This window comes from Miniopterus natalensis, chromosome 10 (assembly GCF_054644295.1).
Source record: "Miniopterus natalensis isolate mMinNat1 chromosome 10, mMinNat1.hap1, whole genome shotgun sequence".
Lineage (NCBI taxonomy): Eukaryota > Metazoa > Chordata > Mammalia > Chiroptera > Miniopteridae > Miniopterus > Miniopterus natalensis.
Window position 1 is genome coordinate 57,824,823 of NC_142090.1, and position 25,260 is coordinate 57,850,082.

General features: G+C 38.4%; 1 protein-coding gene across 1 annotated transcript in view; it reads left to right on the forward strand.

The window, feature by feature from the left end:
• The window catches only part of CDK14 (cyclin dependent kinase 14), a 496,763-nt gene that overhangs the window by 111,386 nt on the left and 360,117 nt on the right, over positions 1 to 25,260 (forward strand). Inside the window, exons 3-4 of the mRNA XM_087821147.1 lie at positions 6,951 to 7,196; positions 16,937 to 17,031. Coding sequence (XP_087677273.1) covers positions 6,951 to 7,196; positions 16,937 to 17,031 — 341 coding nt within the window. The remainder of the gene's footprint in view (positions 1 to 6,950; positions 7,197 to 16,936; positions 17,032 to 25,260) is intronic.

Consider the following 25,260-nt stretch of genomic DNA (forward strand, 5'->3'; position numbering starts at 1 on the left):
TCCTTAGAAATATATATAGCTAATATAATATGATATAATATAATAAAATATATATAGCTAATGTAATTTTGAAAACCAATTTTTTAATCTAAGTATTAATTACTGACAATCAAATTTCTTTAATTTCAAATACTAATTTAGTGTCACTGATTATGTTAACCATATTTCAGACACCTTAAAAAAAGAAAATATGCACAGATATGATTATTGCAAGTTAGATTACTAAACTGTACTTACCCCAATTTAAAACACCAATTGTTGGTTTAATTAATTTCAATGTCATTTCTGTATTCCTTTATATACCTTCCTAGAACTATAGGTGTCCTTATTTAGATTCCTTCTAGGGGTTTCAGTAATCATATTTTTTGACTCTTCTTGTTGTTGTGTAAAGTTTACAAATCCACAAGTAAAATAATGCCGTCTCAGGACAGCCAGGGTTATAGCGTCTGAGTTGTGGACTGTTGGAGTCTTGGCTGCTTTTTCCAAAAGTGATTCAGATTCAGATCTGAGTCACTGGTTAGCAGTGAAGTTTTCTTTCTCAGGGTTAAATTTCCCATAGGTATTAAAATTTAACTTATTTCCAAAAACAACACCTTCCACATTGGATTGACATAAGTTCTCTTTGCAATCTGGTATCTCTCCACCAGACATACATATTCTTTGTAAGATATTGCTTAGGTGACATCACATACCCTTTAGCCTTTTATTGTGTGACACTGACCTGTTCTGTCACCATCGGAACATCCTGTGTTGCTAATCTTTTTACACCTGTGCTGCTTAAACCCTCTCCCCACAGGCTCCGGTCAATCATTCTTATTCTCAGTACAGTTCTTACTTTTTATCCTTGGCTTACTCACAGTTCCATGAGTTAAAAACCAACCGGATCCCATTGTATTTATTCTCCATGTGCCCTTTCTATTAACTTTTCTTTCTTGAAATCATAGCAGAGTCATGGTTTCGCAGTAACTCAACTTGTTCCACTTAACCGTATTTTTCTTTTTCTTTTGATGCTCAAATATGTAGTCACGGTTCGGCCAGTAAGAACCCCCTTGTCCTTCTAGCATTGTCCCTGGCATTTTGGAAAGGATCCCAGTGTTCTGCTAACAGCTGGATATTTCGCAGCTGTTTTGTGCTTCCTGCCCTGTGGGCTGGAATCAGGTCACCTTCCAAGGAGGCCTCTTTTTTCGTAGTGGAGAATTGGAACGTAGACCACAATCAGGGCACTAGGGGTACGCATGAAAGTTAGTAGTGCGTCAGACGGCTACAGTGGGGTGGTTGGAAACGTCTGCCTTTTTGAGGTTACGGGTTTGCATTAATTTTTCCCAACTGGACATATGCTTCTGCCCTCAGGTTTTCGTACAGTTTGAGGTTTTATCGTCATCAAGACTTTCTGCGGCACTGCCCATAGCATTTTGTTGTGGGAGGACAGACAGATTCTTCTGGGGGAGGGGAAAGGTTTGTGTAGATGGCTGACCGGTTGATAGAAAGATTCAGATGAAGATGGAGCACCGGGGAGCAGCACCAGTGCACAATCCGGTTTCTAGAACCTTCCTTCATTGCCAGGACTCCAGTCAGCTCATTCTTCTTTTCATGTACCCCGGGCACTTCAATGGTTTTATTCTGTGAGCCACCCGAGATTGCAGCTCTCCGGGGAAATGAGTGCTGTTCTCGCTCTGTCTGCCCTGCGCCCTTCTCTCGACCAAACCCTGCCTGGTTCTCGGCAGGGCCTGCAGGGCTGCCCGGCCGCTCGTGAGGTCAGGCACAGGGCCGAGTCCTCGTCATCTTTAGGAAGGGCCTGGAATCTGCTTTCTCTCTTGCTTGTGGCCAACAGAGACAGCCAGGTCACGTTTAAATTGTTTGTCCCAGAGATTGGAAACTTGAAACTTTTCCAGAGCAGTCACTTTGGCCTGTGTGGAAAACTCGAGTATAGGTTACTCGAGGAAGATGCTTGCCCACAGCAGGTGCTGGTACTGGTATCTTCACATAAACCTCGGGCACAGTGGTGACCAGCATAAATTGTGTATAAACTTAGTTATGTGCAGAACCTGCTCATGGGCTTTATAATGCCGATGGAGTTACACCGGGGAGAAAACTCTCAATGTGTGCTTATTTATTGATAGTGGTCATAGAATCGTCACTTGTTTTCTCCTGGATCTGATACAGTGGATCGAATTCAGGGAGTGGTATCTGCAACATGTTCCTAAGAACATTCTGCTCAAATATCAAGGTGCTTCAAGCAGTTTCAGTAAAGGTAGTGTATTAGTTTTCCATTGCTATGTAACATATCACCACAGACTACCAGGCTCTTCTCTCAGTTTCTGTAGCTTAGAAGTCCAGGCAGGGCATAGCTGGTTTCTCTGCCCTAGGTCTTACTGGGCTGAAATCAAGGTATTGGGTGTGGTCGTGGTTCTCACCTGGGGCTCAGGATTCTCTTACAAGCTCACTAGTTGTTGGCAGAACTTATTTTCTTGTGGTTGTAGTACCCTGATCCCCATTTTCCTGCTGGCTGTCAGCCAGCGACCACTCTCAGCCCTTAGAGGCTGCCCCACTGCCTGAGCCATGAAATGTTTGCTTTCTTGCAGGCTAGCGAGATCGCATCTCTATCTTCTGTGACTAGCTGGAGAAAGCGTCCTGCTTTTTTAAAAAAAAATATAATCTTTATTGATTTCAGAGAAAGGAAAGGAGAGGGAGAGAGATAGAAGCATCAATGATGAGAGAGTCATCGATCGAGCCCGCAACCCGGGCATGTGCCCTGACCGGGAATCGAACCCCCAGTTGCCTAGGTCCCAGGTCAACGCTCAACCGCTGAGCCATGCCCGGTGAGCTCGTCCTACTTTTAAAGAGCTCTCCTGATTAGGTCAGGCCCACCCAGGATAATCTATTTGCTCTATCATATAACATTGTGGTAGTGATATCTCACCATATTCAACTCAAAGGGGAGAGGATTATTCAAAGGTGAGGGACTATGGGTGTCATGTTAGAATTCTACTGATCACAGTGGGCTTGTAGTTTTTAAAAAATCTTACGTTTGTTGGTAGCTTTATTAATTGATTGATTTTAGAGAGAGAGAGAGAGAGAGATTTGTTGTTCCACTTATTTATGCATTCGTTGGTTGGTTGTTGTATATGCCCTGACCTAGGATCAAACCCGAAACCGTGGCCATCAGGACAGCACTCTAATCAACTGAACTACCTGGCCAGGGCTGTTTGATAGGATTTTATGCATGTATATTCAGGGTGTCCCCCTAAAAATGTATACATTACTGTAAAAGCCAATTCTGTTACATTTTGAAAATGAAATGTATTTTAATAAACACTGTCTTTATAATTATTCAAAGTGTGTATACATTTTTTTGGACGCCCTGCATATGTTTATTATTTTTGTGTCAAGCCTGGTGTTTTTTTGACCATAGCTTTTGGATAATAAATGTTTCAGAGCTCCAGCCCTTTTTAGCAAGAGAGCATGAAAAGCCACTAATTTAAATGAACCTTGTTAAATCTGATTTATGAATTCGACAGAACCTTATTGAGCTTTCCCGTGGGCTGGGTACCGAGTACAAGACGCTGTAGGAAAAGGGCGCAGTAATGTGGACAACATCTCTGCCTGCATGGAAATGGACAGGAAGATGCTGAGTCTCCAATGTGTTCTGCTGATGGGAGCCTGGGAAACATGGTGCCTGGGAAACCACTGTGGGATATTGATATTCTTAAGAATTTTCATATGAACTCGGAACTAACTGGTCACCATTTTCCCATTATTTATGATTCAATTCAGTCCCCATTTATATCTTTTTATATTATCATTCTATACACATTTACTACCTCATTTGATTTAGATATACATATGTAAATCTTTTAGGTCAAGTAAGAAACAGTATTTTATGGCTAAAACAGAGAGATTAGCTTCTTTCTGAAAGTGTCACAGTAAATTGAAAGATCCATGTGCTTTGTTTTTTATCCTTAATTTTTGCTTTCTTCAGCTTTTGGTTTCATTGACTTTCTTAATTGTTTTCTATTTCATTTATTTCCACTCTGATATTTATTCATTATTTTCATTTTTCTGCTTCTCTGGGGTTTCGGTGCCTCTTCCTTTTTCCAGTATTTTAAGTTATAATCTCATTGCTTTGATACCTTTTGTCTTTTCTACTATTTACACTTAGTACTGTAATTTTTCTACAGCTAAAGTTTTACTTTAGCATCCTGCCATTTTTATATTTTGTATTATTTTCATTTAGTTCAAGATACTTTCTATTCCTCCTTTTGCGTTAATTTAGTTTCCAAATATTCGCTGTCACACCTATCTTTTAAAGTACTTCTCCCCACCCCCTAGTCCTTTCTAAGATATTTTCTTTAACACTGGTTTTAAGCAATATGATATTGATGTGTCTTCGTGCCATTTTCTTTGTATTTCTTGTTCTTGGGGTGCACTGACTTCTCAGGCCCAGGCGTTTATATTTTATAATTATAATTCAATTGCTTTGGTTATGTGGGTGGTTTCACATCCATGTCACCTATATTGCGTGTGGCTTTCACATTCTTAAGGAGGACACATAAAGCCTTAAAAATGTTGAGTGTATCTGATCTCCTTGTGGTAAATGTTAAGTTTTTGATCATGTGTAGAGGACTTTGTCTTTTAAAAATATCTTTGGCTATTTTCTGGTCTCATAAATAAATATGATGATGTCCTTCTTATTTGACTTAATTAGACTCTAACCTGTGCTTAGTAGTTGAGACACTCTTAGGACAGGTTGATGCTGAATTACACACAGAATTTGGTGTGATTTTTTTTTTTCTGTACATTTCACTGTGCTTATACATACATATATATATATATATATATATATATATATATATATATATAGATGCCTACATCTATGTCTGTATCTGTCCGCATGTACATTTGTATCTGTTGATATCTGTTCCTACACATAGATACGTTAATTCCCACATGGAATCATCCTATATATATATTACTCAGACACTTGATAGTTTTACTTTAACAAATATAGGATTATCTGAAATATCTTCTGTTTTTCTGCCTTGTAAAGGGATGTGGAAACTTCACAAAAAGAAAAAAAAAACTTTAAAAGCAATTTTAGAGCTATCTTTTCTCTAGAGAGGATAATAAAGCTGCCTAGCTTTACAGACAAGCTAGAGGCCATAAATTTATTGAGTAAGAACAACAAAGTCTCCAGAGTATAGGGAGAAGGAAAGAGTTAGACATAAATTAGAAAACCAGGAGCAAAAGTCAGAGACTAAAATAAGATGAGAGAGTGGGATAGGCTGCGCAGAAAGAGAGTGAGTGGAGATGTCGGGAAGGGGATAAGGGTCTAGCAGAGTCATGTCAGCAGAATTTTGAAATGTGTTAGCGTTTTTCTTTTGCCGGTATTACTCCTTTTCATCCATTAGTTTTGGTATTTAAAAAGACATTATTTTTAAAATTTTCAACATCTCCAACCATGTTAATGTTATAATATGCTCCATTCCATTTTGGAGATGAAATCAAGATGAGGGCAGATTTTAAACATACATATTCAAGCATAAAAGTTTAGAAGAACATTATGATCTTTTTGTCTGTGTTAGCTGCTTCCGGAAGACCCATGAGTTAAAACAATGATCTGATTTAGCTCAACTGAATTTATTTATTTTTTAATTAGGGAAAGTTTACCCAACTTCTTTTTTTAAAAAAAAAATTTATTTTTATTTAAAATATTACAGATGTCCCTTTTTCTCCCCAATGACCCCACCCCGTCTCCCTCCCCAGTCCCTCTCCCCACCATTGTCCGTGTCCTTGGGTTGTGCATATATGCATATAAATTCTTTGGCTACTCTCTCCCCCTCCACCCACTCACCCTCCTCCATCCCTCTGACATTCGTCAGTCTCATCTATGCTTCCATGTCACTGAATCTATTCTGTTCATCAGTTTATTAAGTTCTTTAGATTCCACGTATAAGCGAGATCATGTGATATTTGTCTTTCGCTGCCTGGCTTATTTCCCTTAGCATAATATTCTCCAGGTCCATCCATACTGTCCCAAATGGTTCGAGATTCTTCTTCTTTACAGCTGCGTAGTATTCCATGGTGTAAATGTCCCACAGCTTTTTTACCCACTCATCTAGTGATGGGCACTTGGGCTGTTTCCAGATCTTAGCTATTGTAAACTGTGCTGCTATGAACGTCGGGGTACATATATCCTTTCTGATGAATGTTTCAGGATTCTTAGGATACATTCCTAGGAGTGGATCCCCAACTTCTTAATGATTCAGAAATAATCCCACTTGCAGTCAGATGGTAAAACAGGTGACAAAGTTCAAGAATCACCTTGGGGCACTAGCAGTCTAGGCCTTAAGTCTCCCGTTTTAGGGCAGCATTTTAGTGACATAAGCAGAGTGATTATGAGGAGTTTTTCATATTGTGATTTAAGCTGGTGTGGCTTTTAGAATGTGTCCTTTTTGGGTCTTCCCTCAAATTAAAAGTGGCATGCTTTTTAGAATAACAAATCAGCATGGTTTTGTTTTTTTAAAAGATTCTTATAGACACTTTAATTTTGTTCTACATCAGCCATCCATCCATGAGGATAAAACTCTGTTGTACCATAGCCACATCTGGTCAATATAAAGTACTCAAAAATTACAATAGATAGTCCATTTTACCAGATTATGTTTTTCTCCAAAAAGCGATGCTCATATGTTAAAATTAGTTGATTATTTATCTTTCTTCTAGACTGAAAAGAACTTTTAAAAAATTTTTAAAAGTTTTCTTCTGTATTGAAGACATTGGGGCGACTTTGGTTAATAATAAAATTATATCGTTTTCAGGTGTAAAATTCAATAGTACCTCATCTGTATATTGCATTGTGTGTTCACCACCCAAGTCAATTCAGCATGTTTTTGGTATTCAAGTTTCAGGGGAGAGTTCTGAGTGGAATTTCTTTTTCTTTTTTCCCCCAGATATGTGTCACAAAGATGTCTACACGGAACTGCCAGGGAATGGACTCAGTGATCAAACCCCTGGACACAATTCCTGAGGATAAGAAAGTCAGGGTTCAGAGGACACAGAGCACTTTTGACCCATTTGAGAAGCCCACCAATCAAGTAAAGAGGGTGCACTCAGAGAACAATGCCTGCATTAACTTTAAGACTTCCTCCAGCGGCAAAGAGTCTCCTAAGGTTAGGCGGCACTCCAGCCCCAGCTCGGTAAGTGCAGTCTCTCATCAGTGGTAAGCAGAAGGAGTAGCCCTCTCAGAGGAGTAGCACGCTGTGCTGGAAGAGGGCGGGGGCTTGATCAGTGCATGCTCTCCCAGGGTGGTTTAAATTAGGGGAGAGAGAGTGTGTGCTCCAGCAAACTATATACCGACTCTTTATTCATAAGCACCCACAAGCAAATGAGAAATGATCCAAAAAAAAATCATTTTTTTTTTCTAGTTGCTTTCAGTTAGAGGAATTTATAATTAAAAACCCTTTGGAATTTCAGGATAGCTTTGAATTTGGCAAGTCCACAAAGAATGTCGGTTCAGAATAAATGTTAAAATTTGTTCACGTGTGTTATTCCAGTTTGTTTTCAGTGTCACTGTTTTAAAATTTAAGAGCTAGACATTGAATCATCTTAACAGAAACTATTTTATTATAATAGAGTTTTCTAAACTCAAACTCTATGAAGTTTTGCCTTTTGATCTGCGGAGGTTTAAGATCTGAGGTGATTGCTGCTTTTGACTGAAAATTTTTACTGAAACTACTATTTCCAAGACTCGGCTGCATTTAACATTGTAAAAAAAAAACCAAAACACACACACCTTAGGATCTTTTTAATTAAGTAATTTTCAGATTTAACTTACACTTAAGAACCGTTTCAATAGGTGCACTTAAAAGCTAAGAGGAGAATGCTAAGAGAATTTCGATGCTGTCTTCTTGCTAAGAAAACACATGCCATTTCACAAACTTTAAACATTAAATACCATGAGAGCCAGATCAGAGCAAGAAATGTCAACTGCGAGGAGAGTATTGACACTTCAATTTAATTAAACTGTATGACACTGCACAAACTTGGTGTCACATTTTGTGTTAACGAAGCTGAAATAAATGTTATTAATGCAACATTTGTGAGGATAATTGATTATCAGCTTTTCCTCCAATTGGCGCCATCATCTTGTCTATGATTGCAAAGCAGCGTCTGTCTAGGTCACAGATATAGCACTACCTCTGGGGAGAACTTTCAGATTTAGTGTCATTTAGAAGAAATGAAAGGCGTTGTTGTGAATGACTAAGCCTATGTTATGGAAAGAGAATTATGTATTTTTACTATGTATTTATCTTAATATCTTTGTATCAACCTATGATTGATATGTAAAACTGGCATTTTCAGGTATTACAGTGAGGCATACACTAACAATTATTCACTATTTAAATGAAATTTAATTTAACTGGTCCTGTATTTTATCTGCAATACTAATTATAATCTAATGCTATGCTATTTTTTTATTGCTCAAATTGTTCCTGCCTTGGCCACTGGGAGCTCTGTGTCCTTTTGAGATGTCTTCACACCTTTGTTTCTTGAGCAGTTTCTTGCTTTCTTGTCCTGTGGGACAGTCTTGGCTTCTATTGTGCTTTCCAAACCCCAAACCTAGAATCTGTTATTTCTCTAGAGAGCCCTGGTTCCACTTATTGGAAAATGGAATTTAGAAATGGGTCCTGGGTTTGCTTGTTGCCACTGGGGGTCATGTAGTTTTAAAAGTCAGTGTGTACATCATAGTATCAATAGCAATGGGGTTTCAATATTTACTTTTAATTTTTAATAAGTAATGAAAATCCTTATCAAGGAAAGTTGAGACGTGTCTGGTCCTCTCTGTATTTCTCTGTTTAAAGTTACAGTTTATTTTTATTAAAGTAATGCTTGAACATAGCTTGAAAGGTCAAATAGGAGAGGATTCTGGGAGGATGGTAGTGGCATAGGTTTTGAAACTCCTCATATAATTAGAGCAACTAAAACCAAGGCAATGGATGACATTGACAACAAATACAGGATGGGGCAAAAGTAGGTTTACAGTTGTTCATATGGAAAATAATACGATTAATAAATAGTAATACTAGAATAAACTCTGTGTTTCAAGTAAATCTACTTTTGCCCCACCCAGTATAGCAGACCAGGTATCTCCATGAACCTCAGAGTAGGAGTGAGGGGAACAAACCACGAGCAGTGTTAAGAACTGCGCGGTACCCGAAAGTGCGAGGGAGGAAGCTCAGGGAAGGCACAGGGCCTAGAGCCTACTCTCAGAGCCAGGGATCTTCCACCTTGCCATCAGAGTGCATGCTGGCAGCTCGTTGGGCCATTCTTAGGACAGCGACAGCAACTGGGAGGGACTTCGATGCTCCTCTGAGTGGGTGAGTGCAAGGAGGTCAAAGGCTTGCAATGAATAGAAAGTGCTGGAGCAGACTCTGCAGGGCAGGTTCAACAGGGGCAAAGGAAACAGAAGGTGCAGAAAGAAGTATTGCAGACAGACAGGGGGAGAGTGTGTGTGCTAGATCATCTTTTTTTTTAACTTCATGAAAATAAAAATGTTTATCCTATAAAGCTAGAAAAGCTATCTGGGCCATACCCCTCTATTCTTAAACTACAGAAAATTCATGTTACTTAAAAATAATCAATAGACAAATTATTGGTTGAATGCCATACAAAACTATGAGAAAAAAAAAAAGGAGTAGGGAGCTGAATAACGTCTTTATAGATAATGAAAGCAAGCAAGTGGATTTTTAATGATAAATCGGCAAAATCCAAAAGAATCAATGGAATTACTACAAAAAAAACCAAGAGAAGCTATAAAATAGAAAGTTATGAAATTAACCTACAGAGCCCAATATGAACCTGTATAAAACTGTTGTAGAAACTCTTGTACAAGCCACGTCTTCCCAACTGTGTATCTACCTCTATGCTGTTTGCATGCTGGTCATTCTGTGTGTTAGGGGCCATGACTAAAATCAAAGAACTAAGAGTGCCTCAATTTTAGTGACCGTCACATCCATCTGTACCTCCTGATTTTGTCCCATATCGGCACTTTAAAACTCAGGTTTTCTGATTCTTCCTGATTCAGATTAAATGATCTCACTCATATGTGGAATCTAATAAACAAAATAAACTGATGAACAAAATAGATCCAGAGACACAGAAGCATGGAACAGACTGAAGAATCTCAGTGGGAAGGTGGGAGTGGGGAGAGATTAACCAAAGAATTTATATGCATCTATGCATAACCCATGGACACAGACAATAGTGTGGGGAAGGCCTGGGGGGAAGTAGAAGGGGTCAAGGGGGAATAAAAGGAGACATCTGTAATACTTTCAACAATAAAGACAAATTTGAATTAAAAAAAATAAAGTTCAGGCAAAATGTAAAGAATGTGATTTTATCTAAATTGGTGTATTTCAAAAGGTGTTTCACAGATTCGTTGACTTGTTTCAGATGTTTTTGGAGTGCCTGCCCTTCCTGAGGCTAGGTCTAGGGTAGTGTTTAATGCTGTCACTGACAGGACAGACTTTCCCTCCCCTTTTCCTTCCACCCCCCCCAACCCGGCTGTGCTCTCCAACAGTGAGGACTGCTGGGAGCACTACAGGAGACGGCCTGCCTGTCTTGCTGGTCCAGTTTAGATGGGATGTTATTGGGCTGTGCTGTCATAATCTGAGATTAAAGAGAACATAGTTTCAGACATTCGTATACAGATTACTGTCCTCTATACATTCCAAAAATTCCTCAGCATTACCTCCTTCTATTACCCGCCCCCCCCCCCCCAATGTACATCCCATGCTAGGCAGGCTCAGTCTAGAGAGGGGAGGGGGAGGGTGCAAACTTGAAAGCAAGAGTTGCACTTCAGTTCTCAGATGGTCATCCTTAGGGGGTCTCATCTTGGTATTGCCTTCTGCTTGTGGGGCTAGACCGTTCCCAGAGAGAACCAGGCCCCCTTGTCAGGTTGTCACCATGCATGGGGATTGGGTGTATCTCTCTGTCCAGCGTTTAGATCTATTTTGTTATCAAGTTACCCATCAAGTATGGGTTACCTTAGTGTGACTCTGTTTAATGGGGCTAGAAATGCAGGATGATAGAGCCTGTTCTGGAGATCCAAGGCAGAAGAAAAATTAGCCAAGGCGGCTCTCGCTTCAAATCCTGGTTGTTGACTGAGGTCACAGTTCTGGTGGAATCCTTCCCATCTTATCCTCATACCCACTCTCTCAATTATAATATAATGTAATAGAGTGGTGGTTCTTACCCGTGGTTTTCCCCATCAACTATCTTAATCAAGGGGTTATGCATAAAGGTTACAATCTATTTCAATGAATTCAGTATGAATTCTTATAGCCATATCATGGTATCATTACAGTGAACACAGAGGTGTTACTCATGCAGTTTATAAGTATAAATACAGTTCAGAACCCATCCCTGTTTTTAGGATAGGGTTTCAATAGATGATGGACTGTATCATAATTTAATATCTCCTACTTTTGGGTAGGAGTTAGGTCTACATGTAGATTCCACCAATGTAGTGGTGGTAAAAAAAAATCTGTTTTTGATTCCAGTGAACCTGGTTTGAATTCTTGCTCTGCCATTAGCTGTAGGATCTTGAATGAGTTACTTGATTTCTCCAGTCTTTACATTCTTCTTGTTCAAATGGCGATACTAGTAGAACCAACCCCAGGGTGGTGGTACAGGGATTAAATTTGGATAATGTATTTAAAGTGATTAGCTGAAGCCTGGCTCATATTAAACATAGGATGTTAGCTAGTTTTTGCTGATTGCACAATGAACTAGAGCTAACAAGGTCAGGGTCCAAACACCGTTCAGATGAAATATTATCTTCACTTTTTCATTATCCATGCCAATGTCCCCCACCACTGGTCCAGACAATTGACAGTTCTCTGTACCTTTATTCTGTTAAAAAAAAGTATAAACATTATCTCATTAAATTCCACGTCTCTGTGCAGTTAGTGTCCGCTAGTTATTGCTGATTAGCTCTCTGCAGTTCCAATTCCCTAAAGTGCTATCTTAAGCCTGCACTCTAAGGAGGGAAGCGATACGCAGGGAATAGGTGCCCCATGAAGCCATTTCCCACCCATGCATGCACATGACATCAAAGATGATGTTTGGAGTTGACAGCATACTGGTTTGATGTAGCATCTTTATTTAAATGTGATGCTTTGATAAATTTGCAAGGGAAAAAAAGGCAAACCAAAGGCTTGAACTTTAATTATTAAACTAAAGAGGACCTCTCCTTCTGAATTATTCTTAGTTTTGTTCATTTGACAGGACTGGTTTTATTATTGGCTTCTTTAAAGACTTAGCACTTAGATTCCTTATTTATTTACATAGTTATTACAGGTCAGAACATTTTTGCGTACTTAAAATAGGAGACTGCTTTTATGAGAATCTAACTCTTAAAGTTCAGACTATCTCATAGACATGGCCTAGTCCATAGGCCCATTCTCTTGGAGACTAGAACAACTTTCAGGGAGGTATTATATGTATTCAGTTTGTGCTGTGGAGCTAGTGTGATTGATCTGTAAGTTACAGTGTATTTCCATAATGTCTACATACCGGTTTCACAGGGCAAATAACATTGATTGTATGACCACCACAGGTGGGGAAATATTAATTTTCTGCCATCACAGTGTTCATGGAATATATTTTAACCATGGCAGTTAATGCATCCACATCCATTTAATTAGATAAATAGACTACTTTGTGCCATTAGCATTTTCTCTTACTTGATTTTTCTTGCGGATAAATGGGGTATGTTTTAAAAAATACTCCCCTTGTTTTTCTAATGTCCTCAATTTAATTTCTTCAGGTTGTAAGTGTAGTATGGTCTGTGTCTCAGAATGATTACATCAGTTCTGATATAAGACAGTTTATGAAGAGTGATTAATTTTTAGAAAATTATTTGTGCCTTCCCGGCAGAGAAAATATACTCTTACAAATTTTGTGGGACCATGTCTACCTCTTGCTCTAAATACGCATTAGCAGTTTACCTCCTAATATGAGCAAAGAGGAGATTGTCTGCTGCTGCTTTTTACTTCAACTTAGATTGAATTTATTCTTAAAGGAGCGCAAAAGCAAACATACAGACTTCTCATTCTGATTTTAAATAATTTAGAGTGGAACTGTGAACACAATATTTTCCCCATTGAAGATCATTTTACACTGAAGTTTAATGTAGGTTTTTAAATTTCTATTTAAAACTTGGGCTCAGGAGGGTGATGCTAAAGTGCGACATTCGCAAGCTGTTTCCCTGTGATGAAAAATGCATGAGAACATAACCCACACAGGACTTGTCAGGTGATTTTGAATGTAATTTCCTGCTAAGTTTTACTTGGTCCAACTCAACACATGGTTTGCACTTCACAAGTTTCTTGAAGAAAAGAATAGGCTATTGTCTTTATGAATCCTTTCCTACTATATATGTGTTGTTCTTTTTCTAGCTGCAGTTAAATGTCTAACTCATATTACTCTCAGGCGTTCTTCTTTTCCAGTATGTGCATGTGTATTTACATTTTAATTCAAGTATTGATTTGTCTGCATCCCATGGGTCTTAAAATGTCATGTCCTTACTGCCACATATTTATTTATGAGTTTTCTGTTTTGATTTTCTTTTTGGCCTGCATGACTAAACTATTTAGTTTTTCTTTTATTCTTTATTTCTAATTTATTACACTGAGTTCAGAAAAAGTAGCTTGGAATGTTTCTGTGATTTTGAATATTGAGATTTTCTTTGTGGCCTAATCTGTGGTCATTTTTTGTGAATGTTAAATGTGTACTTAAAATAAAAAGTATCAATATGTGAATTAGATTAAAATATTAATTCTAATATGCAAGCCCACATATCCCTTACTTATTAGTTGTCTGCTTGCTTTGTTGATGTAATGAGCGATGTATGTCTCCCACTATCACCATGGGTTTGACAATTTCTCATTTTATTGCTATTAGCAGTTGTTTCATACATTTCAAAACTGTGTTATTTGGCTCAAAGTAGTTTGTGATGATTAAATTTCTTGGTGGATGTTAATGTTAATTTTAATGAGATATACTAATTTAATTCGTTTGTTTCCCATAGTCTGTCTTGTCTGCCATCAGTATTGCGATAGTGCGTGATTTTGCAAAAATACTTACTTTTGCTATATTTTTCCTGTACTCCTTTATTTTCAGGTTTACTCACTTGCTTTAATTTTGTCTCTTCTCAATAGCATATTGCTAGGTTATCTTTGTTTTTTTAGTCTGAGAACTTTCTAATAATAGAGGAAGTTTGTTCATTTATGTTTATTGTAATTTTTGATATGTTTGGATTTTCTTCTTATTTTATGATTTTTCACTTAACATGCTTTCCTACTGAGTACCCCGCCTCCTCTAGCCTCCTACTTTTTACCCTCTTCGCCCTTCTTCCTTGCAATTGTTTCTTTCAGCCCTTTCCCCCCAGATTTGTTTGGAATTTGTATCTTATTTAAATTATTCTAGGGGTTACCTTTTAAGAATTAAAACTCATACATTTGTAGTTAATCAGTATCTGCAGTCAATCCAGCGAATCTCAATATGCTTTATTTCTCCTATCCTACTGTTTCTTGCTTTCCTGCAGTTCTTCCATCACTCCAACTTCATCTTATATTGAGATAATATAGAATTTTATACCTAGATTTTTTTTTGATGGTGGTAAGATTGCAGCTTTTCCATCCCACTTGAGTAACTATTTTGAGTATAGTATTCATGATTCAAAGTCATTTCCCTTTTTATTTTGAAAATATTGCTGAATTGTCTTTCTTCAGCCAGTGTTGTCTATAAAAATATTACGCTTATTGGATAATTTTTCTGTTAAGATGCAACCTCACCTCAGAGTTTTCTGGGAAAATTCTGTTCAAACATTGAACTTAGTACTTTTTCACCTATGTCCATTCTTTTATTCACTGCCCATTAAATGTTTTATTTTACTAATTAAATATTTAATCTTTAATCTCTCTGAAGATACTGTTATTTTTATTCAAAGTTATTTTTACCTTTGCAATGTCAACTCTCTTACCAGGGTTTGAATTTACTTCCCATTAAATTTTACGCTTATTGATTTTTCTGAAATGATTTGTGATTTTTGACACTCATTTTTGTGTTGGAGAATTGCTGTCGGCTTATTCTGTCTTGTGTAAATTGTCTCCAGTAATTGTATGAGAGAGGCAGGAGTTACAGCTTGGGGATGTGGGCATGTCCTGTTTTCTCTAGGTAGTGGCTGCTTCTCTTCTTGCTCTGCCCCTCTAGCCTGGATACCCACATTCTCAGCTGTGTCTTCTGTGCAAATGTCCCTGTAGTTTGCTTGAGGTGACGAGCTGTGTCTTCTGTGCAAATGTCCCTGTAGTTTGCTTGAGGTGACGCCGCATGCCCAGCTGTGTGTGATATTTACTTAGAAGCTCCTGCTTCTTTTAATTGTAATAGCCTTTGCCTACATGTTGGGGCTTTAAGTTCCCCCAATTTTTTTCTCCAAAGTTATGATCCTGATTACTTCTATCTTTCAGAAGTCCTCAGAATTTCTGATTAGATATTGGTACTCTTTTCTGTTTCCCAATTCCTGTTTCTGATTGTCTTTTCAGTCACTGCATGACATTTCAGATGGCAAGGAAGTAAGAGGCATGTGCTCAACTTGCCACAGAATCCTTATAAATGGCGGGAGTCAGATTCATTGTCAGGATGCTGTGTTGTTTTGTAAGTGGTGCAAGAGTATATGCTCAAGAATAGTGTTCTGTAAACTTTTTGGAGGAAGCTATTTCCCTGAACTTCTACTGTTGGTTACTTACAAAGCACCACAATCATTAGCAACTTGTTATCAATTATATATGTACTTATAACTAGATCAGATAATCCCTTTAAGATGCTTTTAATTCCTCATATAATTATCATTTGCTAATATGTTTTGGTATTGCCCTTTTATAGCGATGTTAAAATAATATGTAATTAGCTTCCATGGAGGACAGTGCTCTCTGGTGAAGTTGGGGTGGAAGTTGAGCACAGCAAGTAATGAGCTCTCTCTCTTAGCACTTTTATGGTCATGATGGGGGATACATACCATTTCTTAAGGAAGAGTTATTTTGTTGCAGCTAAATCTAAAGGATTGGTTTTTGTAGACATAAAAGAGTTCCTTTTCTATTAATTGGTGATATCTGAATGATAGATCTTTGATTTGTCTTTGATTATCTGTTTGTATCGTCAGGTATTGGAGGAATACCTTTATATGACTAAATTTTGTACAGTCATGATTTATAACAGGGTTCAGATAATAACTATTTTTAGCTTTGTTGGCCATGTGATCTCTGTTGCAACTACAACTCTGTTTTAGCTTGAAAGTCATAACATAATATCTAAATGAATGAGTAACTGTGTTCCAATACACTTTATGTACACTAAAATTTGATTTTCACATAATTTTCACATGCTATGAATTTTTTTGATCCCCCCCTTTAAAAATATCTAAAGACTTTTCTAAACTTATGGGACATATGAAAACAGGTGGTGGATGGGACTTGCCAGCCCCTACTTTAGAAGATTATATGATGACATAGAAAATAGTTACAATATTTTGAGTGGGGAAAAAAGCAGGTTACAAGATAGTATGTATAGTGTAATCCCATTTATGTAAAAAAGCAGTCTTCTGTATACAGATAGCATTGGAAGAAGAGGTATCAAAATATTTATGGTGATTCCCTCTTAATGGCTAGATTATGGGTTAATCTAAACTTCTGTACTCTTTGTATATTCAGAATTTTGTACCCCAAATATCTGTTGTTTTTAAAAATAAGCATTCTTATATCATAAAAATGTTATTTAAAAAGTGACAGAGGATTTGTATATTTTTAGCAGAGTTGGGTTATTTATTGTTAATTAGTTTGATACAGTCTGTTTTGTTTACCCTCTGCTCCATTTTTAGCCGACAAGTCCCAAATTTGGAAAAGCTGACTCATATGAAAAACTGGAAAAACTAGGGGAAGGATCTTATGCTACAGTATACAAAGGGAAAAGCAAGTAAGTTCATTAGTTTTTTAATGTTTCAATGTGAAATGTACCTGCTCTCTTAAAACTAAGTCACAGTATATTTAAATAATTTTCATGTAATATATAATAAATTTCCTCCCTCAGATTTCTTTTTTAACAAGTGTAAAAGTGAATAGAATTGGTTTTTCCTGCTAACAGTTTTGCAGACTTGTTTAGTTTGTCTTTTCTGTCCCACCCTTCCCCCCATCTTTGCTTCTCTTTCTCTCATTGGAGTTGGAAGCCTCTGGTGAGAATTCATTTCTGGGTGAATGATATGAATAATTTATCATGGAGATTTAGCTTTTGCTTAAGAATTAGAGTAGTGGCTGACAAAGCCAAATGTATTGGCCATTCTCGATGTCTTTTTAAATGAGTTTTCACTCATCTTTCAGAAATTACTTAATAAAAAACACGGCATACTCTTTTTTATTCCTACCTGTCTCCTTTGGCATCACCCTGCACATATTTTCACAAAGAGCAACAACTCTTCCCCATTTGTTTTCTTCCCCCAGGTCAGGGCAGAGATTTAGGTCCTGAACAGCTCACCCCCTGCATGTTTCTGATAGACTTCCTCCCTGTCTCTGATTGATTAGGAGCACAGAGTTACTATATTCAGTGCCATGTAACTCATAGAAAACTTAATCATATTTCAGAAATAAGTGCAGGGGACACAAGCCTTGTCTTACCTTAATCACATAACCAAATACTATTAAAAAACTATTTTCTAAATTATTCCTGTTTTTGTTTCCTTTGAAGTCATTATAAAAATTAGGAAATTTTAAGCTAAATTATATAGAAGAAAATGATCTGAACTATCATTTTAAACACATAACTGGAAATGTTGATTGTATGCTGATTTAGGTGGTTTTTGGCTTCTATGGAATGTGTTCTTATACCTTTGTGCATGATTTTTGAGTTAAGAAGGTGAAGGAATATTCCTTATAAAAGAAGAAATGTAAGTAAGGAAGCGCAGCAATGCTGTACATAAAAAATACTAGTATAAATTTTGAGATCTTAGATATTTGAAAAAAGGTCTTTGTTTATTTGAATGAAAAATAAGAATGATGGGGAGTAAAAACCAAAACAAAATCTAAAGGGCCGCTAATGACCTAGCGGTGCTGCTTGAGCGTTGCGGAATGTCGTGATAATGGTCTGGGTGGCTGAGCTAATTTCAGTAGGGGTCGTGTCCCAAATTTTAAATTATTTCCTAAAGAAAAATAGTACTCTGCTGTATAAAAAGTACTCATACATCTCATGTTAATAGCATGAAGGTAACTGCACTGGGTTAAGCAATTATGGTAAATATAGTCTGATATATGCTTTGTCCCATTGACTCCTCACCATGCCCTGTAAGATAAGGGCCTATTACTGTCGTCTCCATTTGACCAGGACACTTTGTGCTTAGAGAGTTTCAGCTGCTCGTCCAAATCCATACAGGTGGTTCGTGGCCATACTGGTTTTGGCCCGTATCTATCTGGTTTGAAGGCATTATTTTCCTAACCATTGCACTACACCGCTTCCGCAGTGTAAGGCCTTCCTTGGGAAGAGTTCGTCCTTGTTGAATATTCCAGATGGTTCTCACATATACTCTCACTCGGTTTAATCATGAATCAAACAGATGCAAACATACGATTTCATTATAAGGAAACAAACCAATCACTTGGAAGCCCTTCCCACAAAAGATGTGCTCCGCTGATTTCCAAATGTAAGTTAATAACTCTATTAAATGCTTAACTTTTAAGATTTATGGCACAGTCTTGGGGATGGTTGAGAAATCCTTCATTTATTATGCCTGAATAAAAGGAAGACTGCCTTTTACGTACCTGCAGTCTTTGAGAAGGATGGCTCTGGACAGTTAATACTTCTCACTCCAGCAGGCTTAAATGTATCTTGTCAGCATTTCTCAAGCAGTTTCAAGCCTGCTGGTCACATGTAGTATTTAATTTCCTCCAGCTGGAGATGAAAGCCATTGACCACTCGCCTCCTATAATGGATGAGAGGCTGCATGTGCTTGCTTGCTTTAAGGTGTCGAGGTCAGGCCAAAGAACAATAGTTACGTGCCATTCAGCAAGACCTGAGGGCTGCGTTTGTTTGATGCATCCCCTGAAGTGCTACGTAGTTTAAAGAGTCTCTGAATGTTGGGATCCCTGTTGCAGGTTCCTCGATAGGATTCCTCGCTGCTGTCCCATAAATGTCTGCAGCTCTGCCCCCATCTTTAAACACTGTCCTTAGCATCTTCTCCAGGAACAGCTATTATTATCTTGCACTAAAGCTGCCTGGCATTTGTAGAGATCTCACTAATTTTTGGTTTAAGAGCATTTTACGGATGTCGATTTCCATGGGCCAAGTTCGGAATCTGCCATGAACGCCATTGCATTAGTTTGCTAAGGCTGCCGAAGGAAAGTACCATGAACTGGGTGGTTTAAACAAGAAATTTATCTTTCTTACAGTTTTGGGGACCGTGTAAGACCAAGATGTTGGCGGAGTTGGTTCTTTCTGAGGGTTGGTTCTGTAAGGGACTCTGTTCCCTGCCTCTCCCCTAGCCTCTGTGGTGTGCTGGCTTCTCGGTGTCACCCTCTTCCAACTTCATGTTCACATGGTTTGCTCCCTGTGTGTGCCTGTCTCTATGCCCAAATTCCCCCTTTTTATTAGGACTCTAATCATATTGCATGACCTTATTTTAACTTGATTACACCTGTAAAGACCCTGTTTCCACATAAGATCACATTCTGAGGTATTTGGTGCTAGGACACCAATATATCTCTTTTGAAGGGCACAGTTCAATCCATAACACTTATGAATTTCAGACCTCACTAATTTGGCATTGTGTTTATAACAATGTTCTTCTTGTCCTATTTATGGTATATATAAACCATCTTTTATTTCATGTTTCTTCTTTAAATAATATAAGCAGAGGATATACCCCCAGCAAGAGGTTTGTGCAGTTGTTGATTTTGGTGTAGTTGCTGTTAGCCATAATTTAGAAACTTGAGAAGGAGTAGAAAGACTTTTTATTACTCTTGAATTCTCTTGATTTTCTTATTCTTGCAGGGACACATAGGTTGGGTAGTTGACTGTGATTCCTATACTGTGTAAACCCCCTTGGTAATGAGTTTGGTTCTAAAGAGTTTGGCTGATTAACTGCAACCATATCAATGTAAAACACTCAAGAATAAGTTTAAAAAAACACAGACAAAACGCTTTAAACTTTTCATATTTGAGTAGAGATTTTTTTTAAAAACATTTCCCCAGCTTCATAATTATTTCTTTGTGCATGTGTGTGTTTGTGTTTGGGACAGGGAAGCAATTTATCATAACTCTAACTACTAATCTCTATATCCTGGTTTAATTTCCTTATTATGTTCTCTCTTTCAAATCCCTTTAAAATTTAATATAGGGTTTTAAAAGTCATACATTGTATAACACCTCAAATTTTAAAACTTGGTATAAAATGTCTTTAATTCAGCACCGTGAAGTCATCGCTTTACCTCTCAGTTTCCCAGGAACGTTTGTATATTAAGACACTTGCTAACCTGTTCTGAGCTTACTCAACTGGAGATGAGTATTTATTATGTTATTTTTATGCCTTTTCTATGCTGTGTGTGAAAAAAAGGTATCTTAGATGTGGATTCTGCTGTCAAGAAACAATGATCTTGAAGGGAGGTGGCCCATATACATAAATAAGTCTATAAAGTTAGAATGTAATATATTCTGTAAAAGCTAGAATGTACTTAGAAAGTCCAGGTAAAATGATGTGGAGTTTCAAAAGCAAGGAAGAGAGGATGACATTGACTAAAGTACTTTATATATGTTCTTTCCAGTGGCGAGTGTTTGAATTCACAGATTCATTTGCTTTTTAAAAAATTTTATTTTTAAATTACAGTTGCCATTCAGCATTATTTTGTATTAATTTCGGGTATACAGAATAGCAATTAGACAGTCACATACTTTGCAAAGTACACACCTGGCACCACACATAGTTATTACAACATTATTGACTATATTCCCTGTGCTTTATTTTATATCCCAGTATATTTTGTAACTACCAGTTAGCACTTCTGATTCCTTCACCTTTTTCACCCAACCCCCCAACCTTTTCCCCTTTCGCATCCAAGAGTCTGTTCTCTGTGTGTGTAAGTCTATTTCTATTTTGTTTGTTTGTTTACTTTGTTCTTTAGATTCCACATATAAGTTAAATCATATGGCATTTGTCTTTCTCTGACTGACTTCTTTCACTTATTGTAATACTTTCTAGCTCCATTCATACTGTTGCAAATGGTAAGATTTCATTTTTTTTTTTTTTTTAAGGCTGAGTAATGTTCCATTGCATAAATGTACCACAGCTTTTTTTATCCACTAACCTATTGATGGGTACTTGGGCTGCTTCCATAGCTTGGATATTGTAAACAATGCTGCAGTGAACACAGGGTGCAAATCCAAAAATTTGTATGGAGACACAAGACCCCGACTAGTGACAGCAATCTTGAAAAGGAAGAACAAAGTTGGAGGTCTCTCACTTCCTGACATCAGATAATACTACAAGTCTATAGTAATCAGAACAGCATGGTATGAGCATAAAAACAGACACGTAGACCATTTGCTTTAAAATTAAGCCTTCTTCATCACTGTGTGTATTGGTAGGACGCGAGACAGTTCTCTTTTGGGGCTTGGTGGATAGCTTAGTATCAAAGGGTGATACTAAGCTATCCACTAAGTTTGTTAAAGCCTGAGGGCCTTGAAGTAAAGGCAAACTGATTCATTTTGATTATTGTGCGAATTTTGATTAAGCAAAGGTGCTATCTTTGAGTGTTAAAGTGGAATTGGCTATAAGCCATATCATTTGGAAAGGTTTGTGGGTTGTTAATATGTGAGCGCCCATGCATGTGTGGCTTTGATAGATAGGAGTTACAATCACCGGCCACCTCAACTCCCAAACTTGAGATGAGGTGGAACTCACCTGCCCCTCAGAGCCCTGGGGTCTGTTGGTGGAGCATACCCAAGTCCCTGCCAGTGCCTGAGTCCCCCGGTTTCTGCACGCAGTGGTGACACACCACGACCCTTTATTCCTGCAGGGGACAGAGGCCTCTCTTTTCGGGGCGGGGTGGTGGTGGTGCTGTAGCTGCTTGCTTTTGATTTTCTCATACTTCTAGTGTCATTTAGATCAAGAAAAATCTTTCTCTTGGTTCTACCTCTGGAATTAGAGTATTGGACTTTGACAAAGCCATCCCACAGGCGGTCCTGATTTCTGGTAATTTTTTCCTGCTTATCTTCAGTTTCTGTTGAGGCGAAGATGCAAAGCTTTACTCCTGCGGGGGCCTGCTAAACACAGAAGTCTGCGCACGCTGGTTTGTGCCAGCCTTAGGTTATCTCAGAGGCCAATGAGAACAATGAAGGAGTTTGCTCACCTGTGTAACAGGAGACTTGCGTGATTGAAAGTGTCAGTCTGCCTTTAGCATTTCATTCTGCCAGTCTCTGCTGAATTATTGAACTTGAATGAAACGACCTCATAAATTGAGAGACTAGCCCAAACCAAGACTGAAAAATACTAAATACATTTCAAAGAGCTCTTCGAAGCCCCGGGAGGAATAGCCGGAAGAAATGCTGTTAATTAAAACAAGCAGCAGTCGGGAAAGACAGTGGCAGTTAACCACCTTTTCAGAATTTGTGAGGTTAAAGAGGTGGCTTTTACTGTTTGCCCTGAAGGTCAACTCCATTGCAACACTATCAGGAGTAGTTTGAAGAATTTTAAAAGTCAGAAATGCCCAGATGGAAACTGATGGCCCACCGAAGTTTCAATCTTAAGTGTTGACACGGGGACTGTCATGCTGACTTCCAGTGTCCTGAGATGTTACTGCCTGCAAATGGGAGCTCTGTGCCAAGGAGAGGCACGTCTGATTACTTGGTGTGAGCTCTGCTGCAGGATGCTCCCGAGGCCCTCTCTCTGTTTCTCATTACGTCTGCTTTGCTTTCTTTTAGACTTTGGGTCCATGGGCCAAAGCTTATTATCACAGCTCACTTCTAAGATCAAGCCTGTATCCACACTATTAGTCATAGGGTATGAAAATGGCAGCATAGTATGATAATACAGTCAGCGTTAGCTTTGCAATTTAATGCACAAAATACATGACAACATACAAGAGAAACTGGATTTTGCTCCATGTGATTTTTTAGACCTGGTGCTCCTCGTGTACAGGTTAAAGTTGAAAAAGTAAAGTTTTTATCATTGCCTAGGCCGAGGGGGATAATAACCCACCCACCAACATCTGCTAATTTTATTTTTAAAAAGCAGAGCCTCTCTTGAAATTGCAGATTTAGCCCTGACTTCCTTTAGAAAAAGAATGGAGGGCAGGAGGGTCTGGTTCATTGGTACAGCTGGTTTCACTTAGCCTGCAGCAGATAAATAAACAACGCCTAATCTTTTCGACAAAAGTGACAATGAGGATATTGTTTAGGCAAGAGGCATGATTTCAATTATTAGACTAAACTGTACAGGGATAATTTTTTTATTAGACAATGTTTAAATGTGTTGGCCTCTGTTGGTCATTCTTGTTATAGGGTTCTTTGATCATTTGATTAGGGGCCCCTCAAAACAATCAGTGATATTTTCTGTCTTCAAAATTGAGATCATATATCAGCTATGCCCAGCTGGTGAAAAAATGGGGGCATTCTTTAGATAGTGGAAGAATTTTTTGAAAGAGGTAGTGTGGAAATTTCCAATTATTATAATGTCAGGGTTCCTAGAATCTCCCATAGTTCACCCTAAATAGTGTTTGAGGAGAACTGGAGGAAGGATTTGATGGTGAGATTGGTTTCAGTTTAAAGCAGACCCACATTCCTGCGTTGTTTTATTATTATTGTCACTCCTTTAGTTTAAACCAGGATGCTAGGGAAGTAGTGTCTTTCTAGTCTAAACCAATGGTTGTCAACTGGCTCTCAATCTTTCTCCCCAGGATACATTTGATGATATGTATCTGGAAACATTTTTGGTTTTCCCAGCTTGGGGAGAGGTGGTTGTGTTATGGACATGTAGAGAGGAGAGGCCAGGGATGCTCTTGAACGACCATGCAGATGAACAGAACAATCTTCTTCAACAGACAATTCTTTACTACAAAGTGTGATAGTACCAAGGTTGAGAAACCCTTGTCTAAACAAGGAATGCATGGAGGCAGTGTTTGTTTCAAAGAGCTCCTGCCTTTAGAGGCATTTACTAAGCCCCTGTGGTGTTCTGCGTGTGAGGCCAGGCAATGGATATGTAGTGGTGGGAAAAACTGAGTGCCTCTTCTCATGGACCCATCATCTAGTTGGGAAGGCAAAAATTAGTCAAGTTAGCAGATATATTTGGAGTTTTAAGTTGCTTAAAGGAAAAAAGATGTATGAGAAAGAGTTAAGATAGAGAGTGGTGGGTTTTATCTATTTGTGTGAGAGAGGGGTGGGTAATAGGTGTACTTTCAGTGGATGGACAATGGAAGCCTTGCTGCGAAGGGGACGGGTATGCTTAGATCTGAAGGAGGACACATGACCAACCAGGTAAAGAATAGGGACAAGACCCTTAGAAGAGGTTGGTAGGTTTCACAGACTCCGAGAGCCCCCCCGTGACTGGAGGCATGGGATGTGTTCAGGGAGATTTGTATGAATTGAGTTTTGAGAACTTGGCAAGGCCTTGTGGATCATCTTAGGAACGTTCTGCTTATATATTGCTGCAAAGTGAACCACACCAAAAACATAAAGACTTAAAACAACACTGTTATTTAATTTGTTGCAGTTGGGGAAGGGCTGGGCAGGAAAGGTTTCTGTTCCATGTGGTATCATTTTGTGCAGCTTGACTGAGATAGGAGGGATCCATTGCCAACATGGTTCACTCACGTGGCTGGATGTGGCTGGGAAGCTGGAGCTGGCTCTTCACATGGTTTGGGTTTCCTAATAGCATTCTGTGTCAGAGTGAATGTCCCCTGACATAGGAAGTCAGATGTCTGCCTTCAGCCCCAGCATGTAAAGAGCTTGGGAGTTGTTGCTCCTATCCTGACAAGGAGAAAAAGCTGGGCAAACTGAAAATCAACAAGTTTTTTTCAGTTCATCCAAGAACAGAGTTCACAGGGAAAACCACTATACTAAAGTCTGAAGAGACAGACACGTCAAGATAGAGCCATCATCTATCTCCTTACCTGGAGCACAAGCTTCTGGAGCCATACTGGTAGGAATGCTGAAATAGTAACTGATGAT